Source organism: Poeciliopsis prolifica, unplaced genomic scaffold (genome assembly GCF_027474105.1).
Source record: "Poeciliopsis prolifica strain line A6 unplaced genomic scaffold, Auburn_PproV2 SCAFFOLD020, whole genome shotgun sequence".
Taxonomy (NCBI): Eukaryota; Metazoa; Chordata; class Actinopteri; order Cyprinodontiformes; family Poeciliidae; genus Poeciliopsis; species Poeciliopsis prolifica.
Genome location: NW_026562395.1, coordinates 1,972,672 through 1,992,921, shown reverse-complemented (window position 1 = coordinate 1,992,921; position 20,250 = coordinate 1,972,672). Strand labels below are relative to the sequence as shown.

At 37.8% G+C, this 20,250-nt stretch overlaps 1 protein-coding gene across 1 annotated transcript in view; it reads right to left on the bottom strand.

The window, feature by feature from the left end:
• Window positions 1-19,644, bottom strand: part of syndig1l (synapse differentiation inducing 1-like) — a 32,948-nt gene extending 13,304 nt beyond the window's left edge. Inside the window, exons 1-2 of the mRNA XM_055044651.1 lie at window positions 19,338-19,644; window positions 11,229-11,890 (exon numbers count right to left, since the gene is read on the bottom strand). Coding sequence (XP_054900626.1) covers window positions 11,229-11,753 — 525 coding nt within the window. The 5' untranslated portion in view covers window positions 11,754-11,890; window positions 19,338-19,644. The remainder of the gene's footprint in view (window positions 1-11,228; window positions 11,891-19,337) is intronic.
• Between the last annotated feature and the right edge of the window lie 606 nt (window positions 19,645-20,250).

The following is a 20,250-nucleotide window of genomic DNA, read 5'->3' as shown; positions in this document are numbered from 1 at the left end:
TTGAAACCCCTATCCTGGCCCTGCTCTCTCATGGTAAGGGCACATTTTGGATCAAACTTCAAACACAAATGCAACACAAAAACAAGCAATATTTGACAGCAAACATGATTGAGCCAGCAAAAGCTTTCATATTGTCCTTCGCCCGCAGACAATATCCGACTCTGCTGTCAAGCTGCGCTCGCAAATATGTTAAAAGCTGTGAAAACAGACTCCTGTTGTGGTGATCAATATATTTTAATTCCTTTTTTGAAAGGAAATGCGGAGGCTAAGAAGGTCGGATGAGCATAATGCAGCTCACATTGTGCATAATGTCACTTTGCAATAATGGCCTAAAGCAGATGCCATGGTGCAATCGCTGCAGAGCCAGACCAGCTTGGATAATGTGTGTTCAGATTTTTTTTTTTTGCTAACATTACATGCACAGCCCTGTGGCTGTTTGGAGAATAAAACAAACAGCCTTCAAGAATACCATTAGTAAATGTTTGCCAAAGAAAAGAAGTTCAACTAGCAGAGGCAGTTAGTAAAGTCAGTGAAAAGTCAGATTTGGCTCACTGTACGAGGCGACTATAATTCAAACTTTTCAGACAGCTCACTAGCAATTTTATGAACCAATTATCTTCTGGGAACAACGCAATTATCTTTCATTTTCACTCAAATGAATGTGACACATGATTTCAAATCAGTCTCTACAAACATACTGTAGTGTAACGGGTCATGAACCTCCTCTGGGTTTACAGCAAAGCAGAACTGTTTACACATTCCCCGTATAACTTTTAATGAGCATCTGCGAGCTGCTGCCAATCGGTCACCTCTACCAGAGTGTCCTAATGAGTATGAATTCAGTCATTTATTCCAAACTGTGTGGTAGAAATATGAAATGTTTTCAACAAGTTGTAAACAGATAATTGATAGCTTCATCACTTAGCGTAACCCACTGAAGGGTTTGATTCATTTGAATATCAGGAAAGATGTGCACTAATAACCCCAAAGTTTTCATAATGTAGACAGATATAAACAAGGAAAATGACTCTACCTGATACCAACAGTAGATTCATCTTATGAGAGCTTTACTTTCAAATTAAAATATAGTGGCCCTTTGTATTCAGCAAGTCTACAATAACCTTGCTGAATACAAAGTTCATTCGCCGTTAAAAGAATCAATCAGCGAAATCATAATTATTTTCAGTTTCACTTTGCTGATTCAACCTCATAAAAGTCTTGGGGATTTTATGTGGTTGATCAGCAAAAATTGCAAGAATAAGCAAAGTGTAGCAAGCATTAGTATTTAGTCGCCCTGCAACAATATTTTATAGGAACTCCTTTCATTGTAATTATAGTTACAAGTCATTTGCAGATTTTCTTTCTAAGTTGTCATATTTTTAGCTCTTTCCATCTGCCGATGAAGTCTACTCTCCTGTCCTTGCTGGAAGAAAATCTTCCTCACGGCACCATATGGGTATACCATTGGTTTTCTGCCAGACATTGTGTTCAACATGCAGGTCAAAAACTTGAATTTTGATCTAATCTGAAAAGAGCACTGTTATCCATCTTAACTCTGTTCTCTTTATTTCTTGTGAAAAACTTAATATACTAATTAGCTTTCTCTGAACAGTTCTATCCACTAGACAATATATTTGTAAAGTTCAATACATTTGTACATCTGATTTGAATCAACAAATTATATTGAAACACAGCCAGGGTTTCCCTCTGTGTTATAAGCCTGGCGGGCCACCAGGCTTTACTTTTGCCCCCACCAGGCATAACATTGTTAATTTATTCAGGTTAGATTTTAAGACAACCTTTTGTAAAAAAGAATTATAATTGGTGTTTAGGTGTTAATCTTCCAGTCTTCCAAAAATGCATAACTATACAATAATATTTAAACATTTCCTGTCAGGTTTAAACACGTTTTAACTCAGAAACACGGCGGGTGGCTGGATGACTGCTGAAGCGCCCTGAGCACCGGGCTTGGCAAGTTTTCTGGGGGAAACCCTGGCCTCCATCACTTTTCTTTCATTACTAATCATTACTTTGTTTTGGTCCGTCCCATAAAATCTCACACATTAACATTGACACAAAAGAAAAGCAAAGAGAAGCTATTTAAATCAACGTTATCTTTTCAACCTTCTTATTATGCAGAAGCCCAATGCTTGAGATTATACACTTATTAATTGTTATACTATATGGCAGTACTAAGATAAAGTGTGCAGGGGGCCTGCAGGCAGAAAGAAACCTCTACAGTCAAAGGCTATTCAATTAATTGGATGAATGCATAAGCAAAGTTAATGAGAAAAATTCGGACGCAAAGTCACATTTTCAGCATATTTGCAGGCATAAAACATGGGATGAATCATGCAAAATGACACAAGTTATGCATGCTATTCAATGTCTCCCTATGGTGTCTGGCACTTGCTCTGCCTACATCTATTAATAAGCTGTTTACAGAAACAGCAGCTATTAGTGTCTGTTCTTAATAGCCTCTTCCTTATTCTATTACTTTATTTCTGCAATAGATGGTTCGTGGTCACTCAGAATAAAAACAATCATTGGCGCATCCACACTTGAAAAACAATATCAATCCACACCCACCGCATCCCGATGACACAGCGGAGGAGCAATCACTCCTGAGATCCACACTTTAAGACCAAGCTACATAATCGTGTTGCAATATGAAACACACATCATGTTTTATATTAAAAACGTGTCATCTATATGTATTATGCACTACAAATGTACAAGCATAAACCTGATAAAATGTCCACCATCCTTAGGTGTTTCTCTCAGTCACGGAGCGCGTGGGCTCACGATGATAGCATCTCTGTCTGCGACTTCCCAAACATACAGAACAGTCACTGGAGACCTGCTACCCACGAAGACTAATGAAAAAAGATTGTTTTTTTCTTCTTCTTCTTTTCACTACATTGTGGCCTCTCTTTGACAGGTGTGCAATTTGGGATCGGGTAATGAGGCATCAGCAGGAACCGGTACATGGTTAGCATTCATGTAGCACTATTTGAATGTTTTAAAATGCAAAAGCAAATGTTGGGTTTGTAGAGGAGGTAAGCAGAGGTGGGATGTGAATAGTTAAATTTACTTGAGTAATGTCTTTTTATGTGTACTTCAACTTGAGTACAATTATTTTGAAATAACACAAATCTTGCTTGAGTGCAATTACTCACTGCTCCTACTTTTAAACTTATATGACTTCACTTCAACAGGGTACAACAAATTATGCGTGTCTGGAAAAGTGGCTGCACAAAATCAATTACAAGTTTCCTGTAAAGATGTCACTTTTATTTTAAGTGACAACTGTGCTGTTACGCTAATTAAAACTGCAACTAATTTAAAAAGTGAAATACAAACACATAGTGGGATTTAAGTGCCTCTTTTAGTGGACATGAGGAGAAAATTTACATTATACTTGTAGTGCTTGTCAGTTTTGCACATGTGAAGGAGTCTGAATTCTTTTGTTTATTTCCTGGAGAAGAAGAAACAACTAAGCTCCTTTTAACCCATTGTTTGTATTCTCTTTGTATGATCATCCCTTCTAGGGCTGACTGTAATAAGAAAAAATCCTCAAAAATTTAAATACATCATTTTCACTCCATTTACTTCTTAATACTCAGGTGAGGATTAAATTTTGGTACTTCAAAGTGGCACTATGAAGGATTATTTTATTTCTTAATGGCTAATTGATGCTTATGGTAATAGAACGGTGTCATTATTAAATTTCTTGTCAGACTTATGATATGCTATGCAGGTATTTTGGATTTTTCAAGGAACAAAATGTTTCCTGGTTAGAACCATTTCCACCTTTTGTCCAAGATTAAAGTACAGATATTTTTGTTAAAACCAAGCTCACTGCAGAGTTTTTCCTTTTTGTCATTGTACTTCACTACTTCACTTTTTTGATTTACTGGGAAAAAAACTCTTCGAGACATCCTGTATAAAGTTGAATACATGTCCAGCAGTGCATGTGAAGAATTTCTCAAGGCAACAGCTTCAAATTCATACAAATGATTTATATTTCTGCCTTAGGTTTAAATGAATATTTATCATGGTTGCTACTAACAGTCAATAATATCATACTCAGCAAAACCAAAGACACACTAACTGCAGTAATTGTCTGCCTAATGGCTGGAACAGCAAAAAGAAAAGAAGAAATCACCCCACATGTTATTTTGATATTTCATTTCTAATGCTAGCTTGTCTATGGAAATAGATAAATAGAACAATAAAACAACAATAAACTAAATCATACTACAGAAAACCTACTTCTCATTTAACACAGATCTGTGTACGTCTGAGTGTGGTTAATTATGAATCGACTTCCAGCTGCATTAAGTGGCCAAGTATTTAATACAAACCAGTAAGAAGCTACATTATGACTATTGCTAAAGTGAAAAGTTTTAATCGTTCCATCTTCATAAAAACTGTGAGACAGGAGATATACATTGGCAGGAAGGGAGCATTTTATTATGAAATAGAGATGCTGATTAATATAAATTATTTTAAATTGCTTGATTAAAATAATTTAAAAAAAAAAGATAATCAGGATATTTATGCAATCATATAGATAGAAAGTATGCTCACGGGCCCAAAATGACTTTCATTCAGAAGCCAGTGGAACATCTCAAATCTGTGATTGTGTGCAGTATTTTGGACTTTGTAGAAAATTATTATTCATTAAGCAGTAAATCTCCTTGGTGGTTCTTTTTTTGTTGTTTGTTTTTACAAGATGCATGAAACTTCGGATTTACAAAACATCTGTTCTTTGATATATTTTGAAACATTTCTGTCATTTGTTTAACTAAAACAAATGAAGGTCAAAAAACCTTCATTTGTTTAATGGTCATAAAGGTCATAAAACTCCTTAGTTTTCAGGTTTGAAAATCTATTTCAGAGTTCAAGTGACTCCCCGGACTTTGTCGAGCTCTATAAGAAACGTCTGAGACTATTAAAATATTTTGCCGGAAAGTAAGGCACTAGCTCACATCGTGGGAAGCTTTTGAAGAATGAACAACTGGCGTGCAGCGAACTGGAGAATGGCAGCATTTTAAATTTAATGTAAGCATAGGCAGCCACTTTCTCTCACATATAAATTAAACGGATAATGCTCGCAATCGACTCGGCCTCTATCTAACATTCTGCAGAGGGTAGCAGGATGTCACTGATATCTGTATCAAAAGCCAAACCCTCTATTAATCCGACACAGAAGGCAGTGATTTTAACATTTTAGTGCTCGTGACGCAGAGTGACACAACAGTAAGGCTGAGTGGAAGCTGATTTTTATTTTTCCACCAATGCATCACGTGCTGAAATTACTCTGTGAATGTGAACCGTATGGATTAAAGCAAATGCGATGCATTGAACTGATGCAACAGATGGGTGACAAACAAATGTGGTTGGATGCTGGTTACAATTTTAAAAAGACAAATTCTGAGTGGGGAACAGTTCTGCTCAAATTGATGGTTTTAAAATATGTTTCAGTGAAATGGTTAGATGGAGTTAACATCACATTTGCAGATAGAGTAGATAAGTCTCTTTGCATTTTCATTTTGTACTAATTCAGATTCAGATTGAATGTAGCGTCTATTCCAAGAAGTGCCAACACTAATTTATACAGTCTCACAACAGAACAGTCTGAAAAACTTTGAAGCGGTTTAACTGAACGCCACTTTTAAGCCATCTTCACATTTACAATGGACAATTAGCTCAAGAGAAAAAGGATTTGATTTGCACAGGAAATGAATGTTGGAGGTTGTGTGCAGTCAATCATCTTCCTGTGGAAACACAAACTGAGAACTGAACTCTCATAGAAAAGCAAGGTAAGAATGAAATTACTTTTGGTTTTTATACCAGTTCACTATTATATCAGGTGGTTAGTCTGAACCTGATATGAAATATTCTCAGAACCTGTTGTTATACATGAATCATCTGCTACCTTAATTTTCTGTGCACATAACCAACAAGTAAAAGTAAAAAGACATGAGAACTAATTATGGTTGATAAGTTGGTGTTTGGGTAAACAGTCATAATTTATTTGAGAACTGAGTGGTTTATTGTGCAGAAATCTGATTTGGTCTTGGAGACCCAACAGATTAGGTATTAACCTCGGCCTCTGGGAATATTAATCTGGATTTTTACTAAAAGATTTTTAGAGACAAGTTTCATACTGTAGGAGAACCTTAGCCTCTTCCATTCAGGCTAAAACTTTTCCTCAGTATGAAATTGTGTTTTGTTTGCTTGGTTTTTACTGATATTAGTACATATGCAGTATTGCTACAACAGTCAACAGTACCTAATATAAGATACAAATCTGAAGAGCTTTAGTCTTCAGTTTTCCAGAAAAGTCCACTTTTCTGGAAAGATGCACATCTCTGAGACTATTTCTTTCACCAAAGCAATCTTCAGCACAAAGCACACAAACTGCCCAAGTCATCTTTCATTCGCTTTTCTCACTCAAATTTCTAACAGACTAGACCTTCATGTACCCTCCCTTAAGCTATAGCGCTCAATAAAACTGTCATCTGGAGATTTGTCTTGCCTTTCTTACACTGTCTCAGCATTTTCAGAAGCCAAAAGAATTTCACAAATTGAAATTCAACCAAGTTGTTCTGAAACAACAAAACTGACTCAGTAAAAAAAAACAAAAAAACCCCCCAAAAAAAAACAGTATAAACTTGTTTAAACGTGTTTGTGATGTAATTTGAAAACTGCATAAATCCAAACTGATATTACTTGAATCTATCATTCTTCACGACAATAGCAGACAAACAAAAAACAAACAAACAAACAAATATGATCAAGGCCTAATCATGTTACAGCAATAATCTATTTGCAAGTATAATGTTTTCACTCTCCTTTTTACCTGATATGAATATTACAAGTAAAACTATCAAACGCTTTTCAATGAAATGCTTCTTGGATCTTGGAAGTGAAGAGGCCGGCTGATATATTATCAGTGAGTGACGTGAAAGTGGCTTCAGGAGGGAACCTGGTTGATTTACCTGCAGGAAGTGAAACCTTTTTCACACCACTTTGCTACTTGAACTGAGGCAAATAAGGAGAGAGATGATGAGTTGATGACTAGTCTGTGTTCTTTATATAGCCAGCAGATGTCTTAGTCTGGACACCAATACCATCTTCTGTCATCTTATGCTTTTTTTCCCCCCAACTGTGAACAAAAGGCTGCACATTTCACCAGATGAGACTTGAAAGCATAGTTTATCGCAAACCTTTAACAAAAAATGCACATAATTGTGCAACTGCTTGTTCAATAAATCACCTTATCTTTTGCAGATCTGTGCACAGCTTTTCCATGAACATGGCTTCCCGAGTCAACGTTTAGAGCCGGCAATATGCAAATCACTTCAAATCTAGATCTAGCAGCTTTCACAATTGTGCACAACTTAATGGACATGTGCACACAAACGAGGACGAGCACACATATATCTCTTTATCACTGCAGTTTTAAAGAGTGCTGCTGAAATAAAACTCAAACTCTGGATGTTTGCATGTTCTTGAACCATTTTGATTTTTTGCACATTCATAATATTCCACTGCGAGCCAGAGAATGCCGTTTCCATGAAGGTGTTTTACTCAAAGTACAATATTTAGTACTTCTCAGCACATCATCCGCATAAAAAGCAGCTCATTCGTGTTAGAACTTTGCACAAATGAATATACAACACAACTCGTACCTGGATGCTCTCCTTCTTCCCACACTGTATTGTTGTGCTACGTACTTGCCAGGTAAACAGCATCCATTAACCTGCCTGGTATCCAATTCTAATATAAGATTCATGATGTAAAGAGCATTTTTTTCAGGAAAGCAATGTGCATAACAGTTGTTTTTATATGGAATGGGGAGACAGTGCAAGCTGTGTTTCCTAAATATATAAACAGAGGTATTTGTCCCCCAGAACCTTTTACTTAGTCCATTGGCTTTTGTTTCTTCAGCCGATTAAGCAGAAACATTACACAGTTCTAACCACATCTATATTCTTTAGGAAAATCTTTATTTCAATGAGCACTTAGCAATAATATTCTTGTGGAATGTTTCAGTCACTCTCTGAAGACAAAAACAAATATATTATTTGATTTCAGAGGGATTTTTTTCTAAGAGAAGACAAATATTGTTGTTTTTGCTTATCCATAGTTGTATATTTAAAAAACTTATAAATATACTAAATATGAAAAGTATCCCTGTGCTATTAAAAGGTTAGTTACTGCTTTATGTATTTCAGCATGCTTTTCAAGGTGCTACTTCCTGTGTATTTCTCAGCATGCTGTAACATGACTAATGTACTAAAAAAGTTATTCACCACTGTGCAACAATGCCACTGCAACACTGACGACATTTCATAATGCACTGCAGCATATTCTGGCAGTACATTGACCCACAGAAATAACAATCTTATAAGGAATCTAATCAAGTAAATACCACGTCCTTGTTTCAGAGAAGCAGGCGCTAAATAAAGAAGCATTTTTTTTTTCCAGCACAGTTGGCCAAATGTCTCACCTGCGGATGCACACTGAGGCTACAGCGTGATGGAGACAGATGGTGGTTCATTTGGCTGACCTCCTGTGCTTATTGTACATGTGTTAAAGCGCAGGCTGATGAAAAGCAGCAGGTAATATTACCTTGGTAGTCTGGCATGGAGACATTGAAGCCTAAGGTTAGCTGAATTCTGAAGAAAAAAAAATTACTGGTAATGCTCTTCAATGTTAAATGTTTTGCTCTGAAGAATTACAGGAATGTCTCCAAGCACTCCTGTTATTATCAAGTATTCACCCGAATCATAGGGCTATAAAACAAACAAATCTGTAAAGATTAGTTGACAAATATTCACATTAAATGAAAAAATCTGGAGACAGAAAATTTGCCTATGAATAAAACAGCATTATATTCTTCAAAAAGCCAATAAATAAAATAAAATATTCACAATTTTTTACTGAAGTTTGACATCTTAAGGTTTAAACATTAACATGCTAATTTCAGTACATATACATGCATACATAGTATATATTTTTAATTTATTCATCATTTATAAATTTTTCTACATTAGTCTACAGTAGTTCAGACTTCTTTTACTATCTATAGTAAATAGTATTGTGAAGTTTGGAAGTAAACTCGGGAATTCCAACATATCAACAGAAGTTTATCATGATATATTATTAAAACAATGTTCCTTTTCCCCTTTACTGATTCTCCCTTTGGCCTTTACGTAATTTACTTAGGCACTTTGATTTCATTTACTTTAGTCTCTGTCTTTTGTTGGTAAAATTGAAGAAGACTTAATTCCACAGCCTTTTTTAAATGGCTAAAAGTTAACTCTTTTAGCCATTTATTTTTTTGTGATAAACTGAAAACAACAGCTGTTAGTTACAGATAAAACAAAGCAAGACCACCCTGCAGCCCTTCAAACCAGATTTCTAGTTATTAAGTGGTGTGTTTCCAATGTTAGTTTATGGTGCAACTCTTAACAGCACCGTCTTTCAGTTCTACGGTTCTGTGCATGTGGACAACGTGAAAAAGCTGTGTGTCAATGACCCAGCAGACCTCATGATTAATTGAGTTTGCAGGCATTTGATTCTGCACAGGTCTCTTCACAGAATTTCAATAATGTTGAAGTCTGAAGTTTGACTTTGTGTGAATGCCTGTTGTTTTTCCAGTCATAGCTGTTGTGTATGAAATCATTGACCTGTTGATGACTCAGTTTCAGTTTAGCCATAATGCACATGGCTCTCTGCATGGCTAAACATCAGAGTCGTGCACCCTTAAAGCCGTGTGCACAATCTTTCTATATTTAAAATATATTTATTTTTTAATTTAGTGTATGTAGATATCAGGTTTGGGGTTTATGTGCGACAATTATGTGTAATAATAGACTAATAATTTCAATGTTAGGCCCATTAAGTACCTCAGACACACTCACATTATTTACGTGATGACTAAAACAAAAACATTTAAATCATAGAGATCTGAGACACCTGGCAAAAAGAGAAAGGTGTTCATTCATCTATATTAATATCCTAACAAGAAAGCCTTTCTCTGCAAGGACAAACATTAAATTTATTCCAACTGCCATTAGGGGAAGGCAAAATGTCTACAATGCTGATTTAATCAAACTGATAACATGGCCATTCGCCAGGCAGAACAATGTTTCTTGCACAATGCCTTCAGAAAAATCAGCAAAAAGCTAAATGATAATAAAAATAATAATAATCAAGGGAAATAATGAAATGGCAAATAAATTCCTGGGAGCAAACTGTTTGCAAATATGAAGTTGAGAATATAGATTGATAGTGGAAGTATTTTTCCCCCTGAGTGCTAAATCTCAGCCACAGTGCTTCTGAGCAGACAGGCTTTCTAGTCTCAGATCTTTGCTATTGTCAGACTGTGAGCAGGAGAGTTAGAAACACTGTGGAAGTGTCATTTGTTTCCTACTGGGCCTCTATGTAATGATGCCCCATGTTTACTTCACACTTTACATTTCAAAGTGATCTGATGATGTGCCTCAAAAAGAATGTGTGTGAAAAGAATAACAGCATTAAAACGATGTTGGTTATATGTCAATGAGATTCCACAGATCAAACATGTCTTACGGGATGACGTTTGCATCTAAATCCACAAGTTTCAAAGAAAATGGAGAAATGGAGGAAATTCCACAATCAAGAAAGTATTTCCTCTTTTGTGTCAATACATTGAAGCCAGTTGAAGAGCGCTTTCTTTCCCCAGTGATTATTTTATGGTAAATATGTCTGATGTTTGTCATAATTATGCAGGCGGATTCCAGTAGCATGTATGTAGCAACATGCACAGCATGTTGAATTATTCAGAAATAAATATGGATGCAACACAAGCTGATGTGTGTGTATCAAACATAAGATAAATCTGATCTGAACCAACAAAACAATGACTTTCACCTTGTCTGCCCCTCTTATTCTGCCCTTGTCTGCATTTTATGTAGCATCATATTTCAGTGATGTAAAATGCAAACATTTCAGTTCTTCACTTTTAGACCCCGGTAAAATGCGTTTCTTAAATCAGCAGCATATATGGAAACGTCGGATATGATGTTACAGGAGCAAGGAACAAAATTAATTCATTGCTTTCTGTGCATAGCTTCTTTTAGATGCAGATAAGCTGACCCATTACAGCAATTCTAGGAGTGTGTTTGAATATTTTTGATGAAATCATGCCATCTTCGATCTGCTCTTACCTCATACTCCACATATTCCTCCTCCTCCACCTCGTACGAAACGGTTTGAATCTTTACATGTTCTCCATCTTCAAGCAGCTTGGATTGAGGGTCCTCTGTGCCGGGCGTGTCCCCTCCCGCTGTGTTGGAGACCTCCTTTGCCTTCTTCTCAGTAAAGGTGGTCTCACAGCACTCACTTTTGTATTCCTTAGCTTTGATGCTTCCACTGTCCTCCTTGTACAAGATGAAGTTAGGCCTGTAGAAAGCCTCCACCGCCAGATGCAGAGAGGCGGCATCCAGAAACTGCTGCGACTTCACCTTCCCATTGGTGCTGTGACTTCCTCCACTGACTACATTCCCGTTATTTACCTTTCCTCCTCCTTCACCGCCCTCACCTCCACCTGGACCTCCTCCTCCTCCTCCAGCAAAGTAATTAATAATGTTTTCTTGGTACTGGTTATTGGGGAATTCTCCTCCGTAACCATTGACCATGTGCTTACTGTTTTTGTCCAGCAACGGGTTCTGCAGTTCGCTGAGGTTCTCCATTGGAACTGGGATCAAAATGCGAGAGAACTAACCTTCTCAGCACCAGGATTGAGACGGAAGAGTTGTGGGAGGGACAGACTCCTTAGTTGTGGGTGTTAATGCCAAATAGACATTAATGGCATTAGGCACTCTGAGATCTGTAGAGGCAACAAACACAGACAGAGATGAGAGCTATTACCTTCAGCAGAATTTTATTTGACATCTACTGGCAGGTAACATTTACTCCAACACATGCTCACATCAGATCAAAGTTAAGAGCCGGGGCTCTCTCAGTAGCAGCAACTTTTACAGCCTTCTGCTTGTCGAGAACCGAATGGTGCAGATGAATCCATCAGGCCTAATTTGCATCCTCGCTCAATTCATGTTAGAAAACATTTACATGTAAAAGAGCAGAAACAGCAGTAATATGGCGAATTGTGAAGGTCTTTATATCCAGTGAGCATTTCCATATTTTATTCTATTACAGCCACAAATGCTGGTGTGTTTCATTTGGATTTTATGTGATAGGCGTAGTTGAAAGTGAATTTTTTTTTTTTAACAAATAAAAACCTAAAGGTGTGGTCTATATGTTTGTATTTACCTCCTTTTGCTTTAACAAGTATAAATATAACCCACTGCCATCAAGTGCCTATGCACATCAAGTCTTTTGGGGTGTTTCTCTGCAGGCTTTGCACATTAAGAGACTAACACTTTTGCCGAAATGGCTCAGGCACAAACAGAAAGGATGACACGTCTGAGAACATCGATTTTCAGATCTTGCTACAAGTCAAAATTGGATTCAGGTCTGGCTTTGCCTGGGTTGGCCTAACACATGACCATGCTTTGATCTATAAACAAAAACAACAACAAATGTTATTGTGACTCTGGCTGTATGTTTATGGTTGCCATTCTGCGTGAAGGTCGATCTCCAGGTCTTTACCTCCTCTCACAGTTTTCCTTTATCTTTCTATGAACTATGATGCAAAGAAAGGTATCATGATGTTGCCACAATTGTGTTTTACCTAAGGGGAATTTATGCTTTGAAGAACTTTAAACTTCTCCACAACTATTTACCAGACTTGTCTGGTGTATTCCTTAGCCTTCATGACGTTTGTTCTAAGAACAATTGTTTTTATACTGAGGTTAAATTGCACAAAGGTGTGCTCTAATAACACACTCTGTGTCTTCTTAAGGAAGTTGGTTGAACACAATTTTATATAAACGTATCAAAGAAAAGGGAAGAACCTCAAATAATTGAGGTATGTGTATGTAGGTTTTGTGAGCACATCAGATCATCATTGTCAAAAGTGTAACCAGTATCACCATCTGATGTGTCAGTGGATGCCTCCTACATATTTTTGCTCACAGGGAAGCTATTATTCCCATTTCTACCAATCAGTGTCTGATAGTTATGCTTCAGCAAGTATGACATCTTTAGAAGTTTATAATTGGTCTTTAATAAGTTAGAGATTGGCAAAGGTACTCATTTTCATTGTTTATTAAACTTGTCATTAAATATCTGGCACTCATTTAAAATTTAATACAGCTTTTTAAATGTATTTCTTTCTTTTGACAAGGTTGTCAAAATATAATTGAGATAGCTGTATGGAAAAAATATTGCAGCGGTTCCCTTAAGTATATATGAACAACCCTGAAAATAAACTTTTAGTGTCATGTGTAAGTGTAAGCCTTGTGCCAGTCAGCATGTTTTTCAGAGCACAGGAAAGAAAAAAATGTGCCGGATTAATTCAGAGGTACTCACTAGCCATCTTCCATCTACAGCACTATGCACCTGCTCTGGAAAGGCATCCAGAAGCATCCAGGCTCAAATGTATATTTTTTGTCAGCCTACTTGTTCTCCCACCGTCCCAGGTTTTCTTCTCACCCCTAGACCTTCCTCTGAATAATTTCTAGGTTGCATGAGATTTCCAGACATGGATTATTCTCCTTGATTCCTGATCACAGTCATATATGGCTGAATTACCAAATGTTTTAAGGTAATGCAGAAAAGAACAAGATTAGGAAAAACAGGAAATGGCCTTGAGTTGATGGGATAAATACAATAAAGAGCTCAGTAATTAACACCTTGTGTAGTTATTACCTTAAACATGATCATTGATTTGTAGGTTATTTATAGCAATTAAAAGAGCAGCAGGTTCAAACTCGCATATTTTTTCTATTTTCCATAGTCTCTTTAATTCAGCACCAAATCTTTCATGTCTGCCACTGCATTTCAATATGTTTTCCATACATGAATTGCAAAAATTAATATGTAAATGTGTCCTATCTCCGCACCACTTCGAACTGATATTGAAACTCTGTTCGTATGAACCGTTCTTTGATGAAGTTTTCTGATCAATTAATAATGTGTGCTGGATTCAAGTTCAATATGTATATATATTTTGCAATTCATGAGCATCACAACTTTCTCTGTTACTCTGAAGAAAGGCAACTCAGTCATTTATCAGATAAAAAAAATATACTTAAACACATCACACATAAAAAAAACCTGGATGCTTCACATCTCACCAGAACTATTTAGTTTACTCTGTCTAGTATTTTTCTCGAGCAGTAGCATCCATCCATCCATTGTCTACATCCACTTATCCATGCAGGGTCACAGGGTGGCTGGTTCCTGTCTCCACCGGTCATTGGGCAGAAGACAGAATACACCCGGGGCAGACAGCCAGGCAGATTCCGTTCTACAGGTATTGACTCATGGGGTTTCAGTACAAATTCACACTCCATGTTTTAAATAAGCATTTGTGGAAAAAAACAACATTGTATCCTTTTCATTTTACAGCAATTGCACACTGCATTGTGTTGATCTATCACATTAAGTTCCAATTAAAAAACATTGAGGTTTGTGGCCTCCTGGCCTTCTTTGCTTTAATGACTTGTTGTACGCTACAAATTCCTCTCTTTGCTTCCCCATTTTTCCTCAAAGGTGGATTTCTTTCCCCCCCTTTTTCTCTTTTCCGAAAACACATTAATAAATCAACATGCCCAGACTCCCAGACATCCTAAAACTCTAGAAGCACTGGACAGCTAACAATGTTTTCAGTGTTCCTCTCTCATGGTCTTCCTGTGCCTCAATGTGCTGAGAATACGATTTTGATTAGACCATGCATGGCTCCAGGGCTCATATGTGCGCATGAGTTTAAAATTTTAAGACTGAAATTAATAGCACATTGTGCAGTGGATGAGCAGGTGTGTACATTACTTTCTGCTCTTGATGCTATATTTTTGTAAGCATACAGGTCTTCTTGGCCTAAACATAGACCAGGTTGTGGTGGATGCATCCTGACATATAAATCATTGACACTGTAGGCAACTGAAAGATTTACCATAGTTGTTTGGTATATACTGCATTATTCTTACATTGTGTTTGCCAGATACTTCAGTTAAAGTGCATTTTAGCAGCTGTAAATCACATCCCTATAGTACAGAGCAACTGCACTGATTAGCATAACATGTCTGCACCTCTGTAAATAAAGTCAGCTTCTGCTAAAATTACCACACCATTCACATTTCATACAAAAAACAAACTGTTGACATGAATTTAACATCAGAACACAGGATTTTAAAGGTTTTCAGTTAATCAACCCTATATTTTAGGTGTGGGGGTGGATGCAGGGCTTATCTTGGCAGACATGCCCCTTGTGCTGTGTTAGACAAGTGCCTGATTTTCAGTACATTTTGTTTTGGAGGAAATAATGTTTCAGAAGCACTTGGTGAGTGGTGAGTGGTCGGCCAGGTCGGGAAGGTTTGGTGTAAATATAATACTCTTAGGAACAGTGTTTAAAAAAAAAACATTGCATTTTTGCTTCACTCTGACATAAACAGTAAAATTAATTCCCAAAGGTGTTTGCCTTGACTATTCCCAGTTAATTCATCCTCTTGCAGAAGAAATCATCAGCATGTTTCCAATGATGATAGAATGTATTTAAAGCTTCAATTTTGGTTAACAAGGCTTCAAGTTGCCACAGTCAGGCAGCTTGGCAAAAGAAGTTTCCCTTGCATGCTATAATATCCGGTTTCAAAAAATCAATTTTATCATCATATTTATTATTTTTCTCAAATTTACTGTATTAAGACAACACTTGACGAGCTTCAAGCAGCCAACTCCAGGTTGGCTAACCAGCCAGACACCAACAGTGCTCAATAAACACTGTTCTTTTAAAACTACTAGTGAATTTAATATGTATGCTAGATTTTTCCATGAGACTATGTTTATAACTTAAAACATTACATAAATGCACAAAATCACAACTCCAATAATTAATATGTTGTGCCCTTTCAGCAGCACTGTGAAGAATTTGTGTTATTGTCCAAATGAACTGTGTAATAGATGCTTTTCATTTAATATTTACATGTGATCCCGTAAAATCCTAGTAATTAATTGGGTTCTCTGACCACCAAAATATCAGAACAGTTTATGCTTAGTGGAGACAACAAACAATCCTGATTTAGTGGGTCTGCTTAAACTTTAAAAGCAAATAAGCCAAGCCACTCTGACTTGGTTTTGAGAGCAAGACGATGCGGTTGTCATGTAAGTAACAGGAAACAGTGTTCTGCTTAATACTTTGCTGCTATAATATCTGTAGGACTAATACTCCAAATAAATGCTTTAAGCTGACAGAGGACTACTTTCATGTCATTACTTTGGGACACACACAGGAATGGTTATGGTTTTGCCATGCTACTTAATTTGTTGAGGCTGTGTTGGTGGTTCAAGGTGGACGCTTTTTCTTTTCCTCCAAGTGGGAATTAAAGAGTGAATACGCTATTTTAGTGCAGGCTGAAAAATGTAGGACACCTTAGAATCAGACAGCATGAAAGTCATAGAGGTAAATATTTCAAATTTATATATGCAAGCATGTTTCTTTTGGAAATATTTATAACATGTGGCTATAAGTGACTATACATCTATATGTGAGGCTGGGTGCATTTATTTTTTTGGGCGAAGAAGGAGTAACAAATAGATGCAGGGAGAGAGTGGGGGGCTTGAGAGGGAGATCACAATTATATGTGATTCTCTGGTTGAGTGCATTTGGGCATATTGGCAGACAGCAGAGGTGACGAGGAATAAAGAGCTGGGAGGTGCGGCTGAAAGTGAATGAGGCAGAGAAGCCGTTGTTACAAGCAAAACAATTCGGCATGACTAAGATGGCCTTAGCGCAGGATCTGGGTGCTGCACTGCATGAGAGAGAGGAGCCCATAGGGGTCCAGCAATGGGGTCCAAAGATTAGCGAACAGCCTGTAAGCAACAAGGTGTGAATAGGGTAAGATTAAGACCGTGGCAGCGCCAACATCTGAGCGCCGCAGCACAATTAGACTCCAGTCAGCATAGCCTGCTTCCCTTTCGCAGCCTGCTGCCAATCAAGCTCTAACCTCTGACCCTGGAGAAACGGAAAGCGGGTATTATCAACAAGGCCTTGAGGCAAGCATCAGCGAGAGGCGGCAGAATACCAATGCGCCTTATCTGTCTAATGTGCTTACTAGTACATCGCATCCACAGTTTTGCTGCCACATGTGGAGAGCCGCTTGCTGGGAACCACAACAACGGCTAATGTAATTTCATTTTAGAAGCAGTATATGGCATTGAATGTGCACAAGAAGGGTGACGACAAACATTTAAATATGGCCCCAAATTGGAATGATGCACAAGGTTGAAATGCTGAAACGTCAGGATTAGCACATTATCAGTGATCCCTGCATGCCACCTCAGTAGAGGAAAACCCACAGATTGATCTGGGGACAAACAAAAATTGTTATATGAGTAACGGGCTTAACTCGTGCTGACTGATCCTTTTATGATCTATTACCACCAAAGACTGAGAATAAAATAATCCACTTCAAATTAATCGAATGTCTATTTCTGCACGAACAGCCACAGATGAGGTCATGACTATCTGCTGAGCTCATGAGCATGAAACTATTCATACATTTCACGGAACAGCCTGAGCCCTCTCTGGAGTCCTTGTGCCCAGTTGCACTCTTACCACCGTGCTTTTTGATGTTCACACTCCTGTGAGAGGACACAAGGTGTTCCTTGATGTGTAAATCTGCCGTCTTTGTCATGGGTGCTTGAATAATTCAGAGAGAAAGGTGTCGCACTTCTGCATAGTTTGTTCTCTGTTGTTTGCTGTCGGTGAGGCAGAATATGTCTGAGTTGTCTTCATTGTCTATTGATCACAGACTTTAGGAGCAGATTACATGAGACCAGCGTTTAGACCGTGTTACTCTGAGTGTTGGATGGACGAATGGGTATAGATTGAGCGCTTATTGTCTGGTTTACTCATAAAACTCAGATTCAGGGGACAGAAATCCCTGCAGGTGCTCAGGGGACATTTGGAGACAAAAGTGATAAATCTCACCAATGTCAGTCATTAAATATTAATAGTGAGAACTAGTCCCGTGCAGGGCTGAGTGCATGCCAACAGTGTCAGTTTCTCCCACTAAATAGAATCCTCTCAAGTCTTCTTCTTACTTGTGCATTGATTCCCTTTCACTCAACTTTCATTTACTGTGCTCACATAAAACCAAAATTATTCACACCATCTCTTTGACGTAGATTTAGAATTGTTTTCATTCAGACAAAAAAGTTTGTTTCTTATAGAAAACGAAACAGGCATCTCTCAAAATATAAAACAGCAAAATTAGGAATCGAACTTGAAAAACATATTTTTTCTGCGCGTATTATTTTATTTTTTTTTATGTAAAAAATGGCATTTCCAAAAATAATTTACGCCTTTCTCTGTAATAACCCTAATCTTCAGCTCCCTCCTCAATTTATCCATCGGCTTCACGCCAGCTTGTAATGGGCTAATTCAAACCTGTTGCTATTGAAACAGTGTCTCTGGACACATTTCATACTTTTTCCTTCCACTAAGCTTTCTACAAATATGCTTTGACGCAGCAGTCTGGGAACAGCCAGCTCTTCAAGCAATGATTTTAGGTGGCTTACCCTTTTTGAGGACAGTATCAAAGACGTGGAACATTCTAATAATCTCAGAAATGTAATCTTGTTTGTCTATTAGCTGAAAAAACTATTCATTGAAATTGCTTAAAACATAATTGATTGAATAATATCACTTTATGGATCCACAAAATAGTTGTACTTTTTTAAAATTAGAGTATAAAACATATGAAATGCAAATGCTTTAAGGAGACAACATACTGGTTCACACACACACAAAACCCCACAGCGTTCTTTGTTTCTTTTCCACCGTTTGATTTCTTCATTAAGGAAAAATAAATAAATCATTTAACGCTGTTTGTCCAAGCAAGTGTTTTTACTCCAACCTCTACCCGATCTTATGAAGACATGTCCTGATAATACAGGACAGAAGTTGAGTCGCTGAAAAAACAACAGAGTAGGATTTTAGCTTCAGGAGTCGCAAGTAAGGACTGTGTGAGTTCTTTATCAACATCCTCCTCCATCGCAAGGGACCCAGTGCAATGCGACAGATATGGCCCCTTAATGAAATTAATTACTTGGGGATGAACGTGAGAAGGCAAAACTGTGCGTAAAAGCGCGCCTCTACCCGCGTTTATTGCGAAAGAGATTGAAAACTGTGATGGGGGAATATAAATCCCTACCTTTGGGTCCTGGCGGCTCCAGATGTTGTCATGAGGACGGAAGCATTCGCTTGTTTTTGCCCGTGCATTATGGCAGCGGAGCTGGCGTTGTCCTCCACAGAAAGAGACATTTCTCAGACTTTATCATTTAAAGAAATAGCCCATCATTCCGGGCGAAACCGCTCTTCCGACTTCAGGGGAGGGGGGGAAGAAAGAGCTCCTTCAGCAAAGATGAGGCGCTCTCCACAGTAAACCCGACCTCTCGCTAGATATCTGTCTCTTCTGAAACTTAGAACAACCCTCGGAACAAAAAGAGGGAGAGAGAGAGCGAGAGAGACACGACTGATGGTGCGTGGAGGTTTAGAGACGCGGATAGAGAGATGAGGAGTGGAAGTGCGCGCAAGGCGCGTAAGGAAACACAACACGTCCACCCCAGCCGGCCAGAAATTACTATAACCGAATTTACTATTACCTATTGGTCATCACCAGGCTATCTGCAATCTGAAGACCTGCCAAAAACCTGACCGCTCGAAGTCAATGCAATCCACCGCTGCGGGAAAGCAAGCAGAGTCGGATGAAATAAGGACGAAAAGTCCAAGCAAATCTAAGTTCATTAATGTGACAGGTGATCAGAGTCGTGATTGGACTGGACTGTCATCTCTCCGTGGAAGGGCTTCAGGGCAGACAGCGGCCACCTTTTACACACAGCGGCGGCAATTATAGAGAGAGGATGGATGAAGAGGCAGCTCTGTGTTTTCTCTGTGACCTGTGATTTCACTGGTTTAAATGTGTGAAGCCAATGACTTCAGTCACGTTATTATTATTATTATTATTATTATTATTATTATTATTATTATTATTATTATTATTATAGAGATAAGACAATAAATCTACTTGGTGAAAGACCCTTAAAATATTTTTTTATTAAATATGT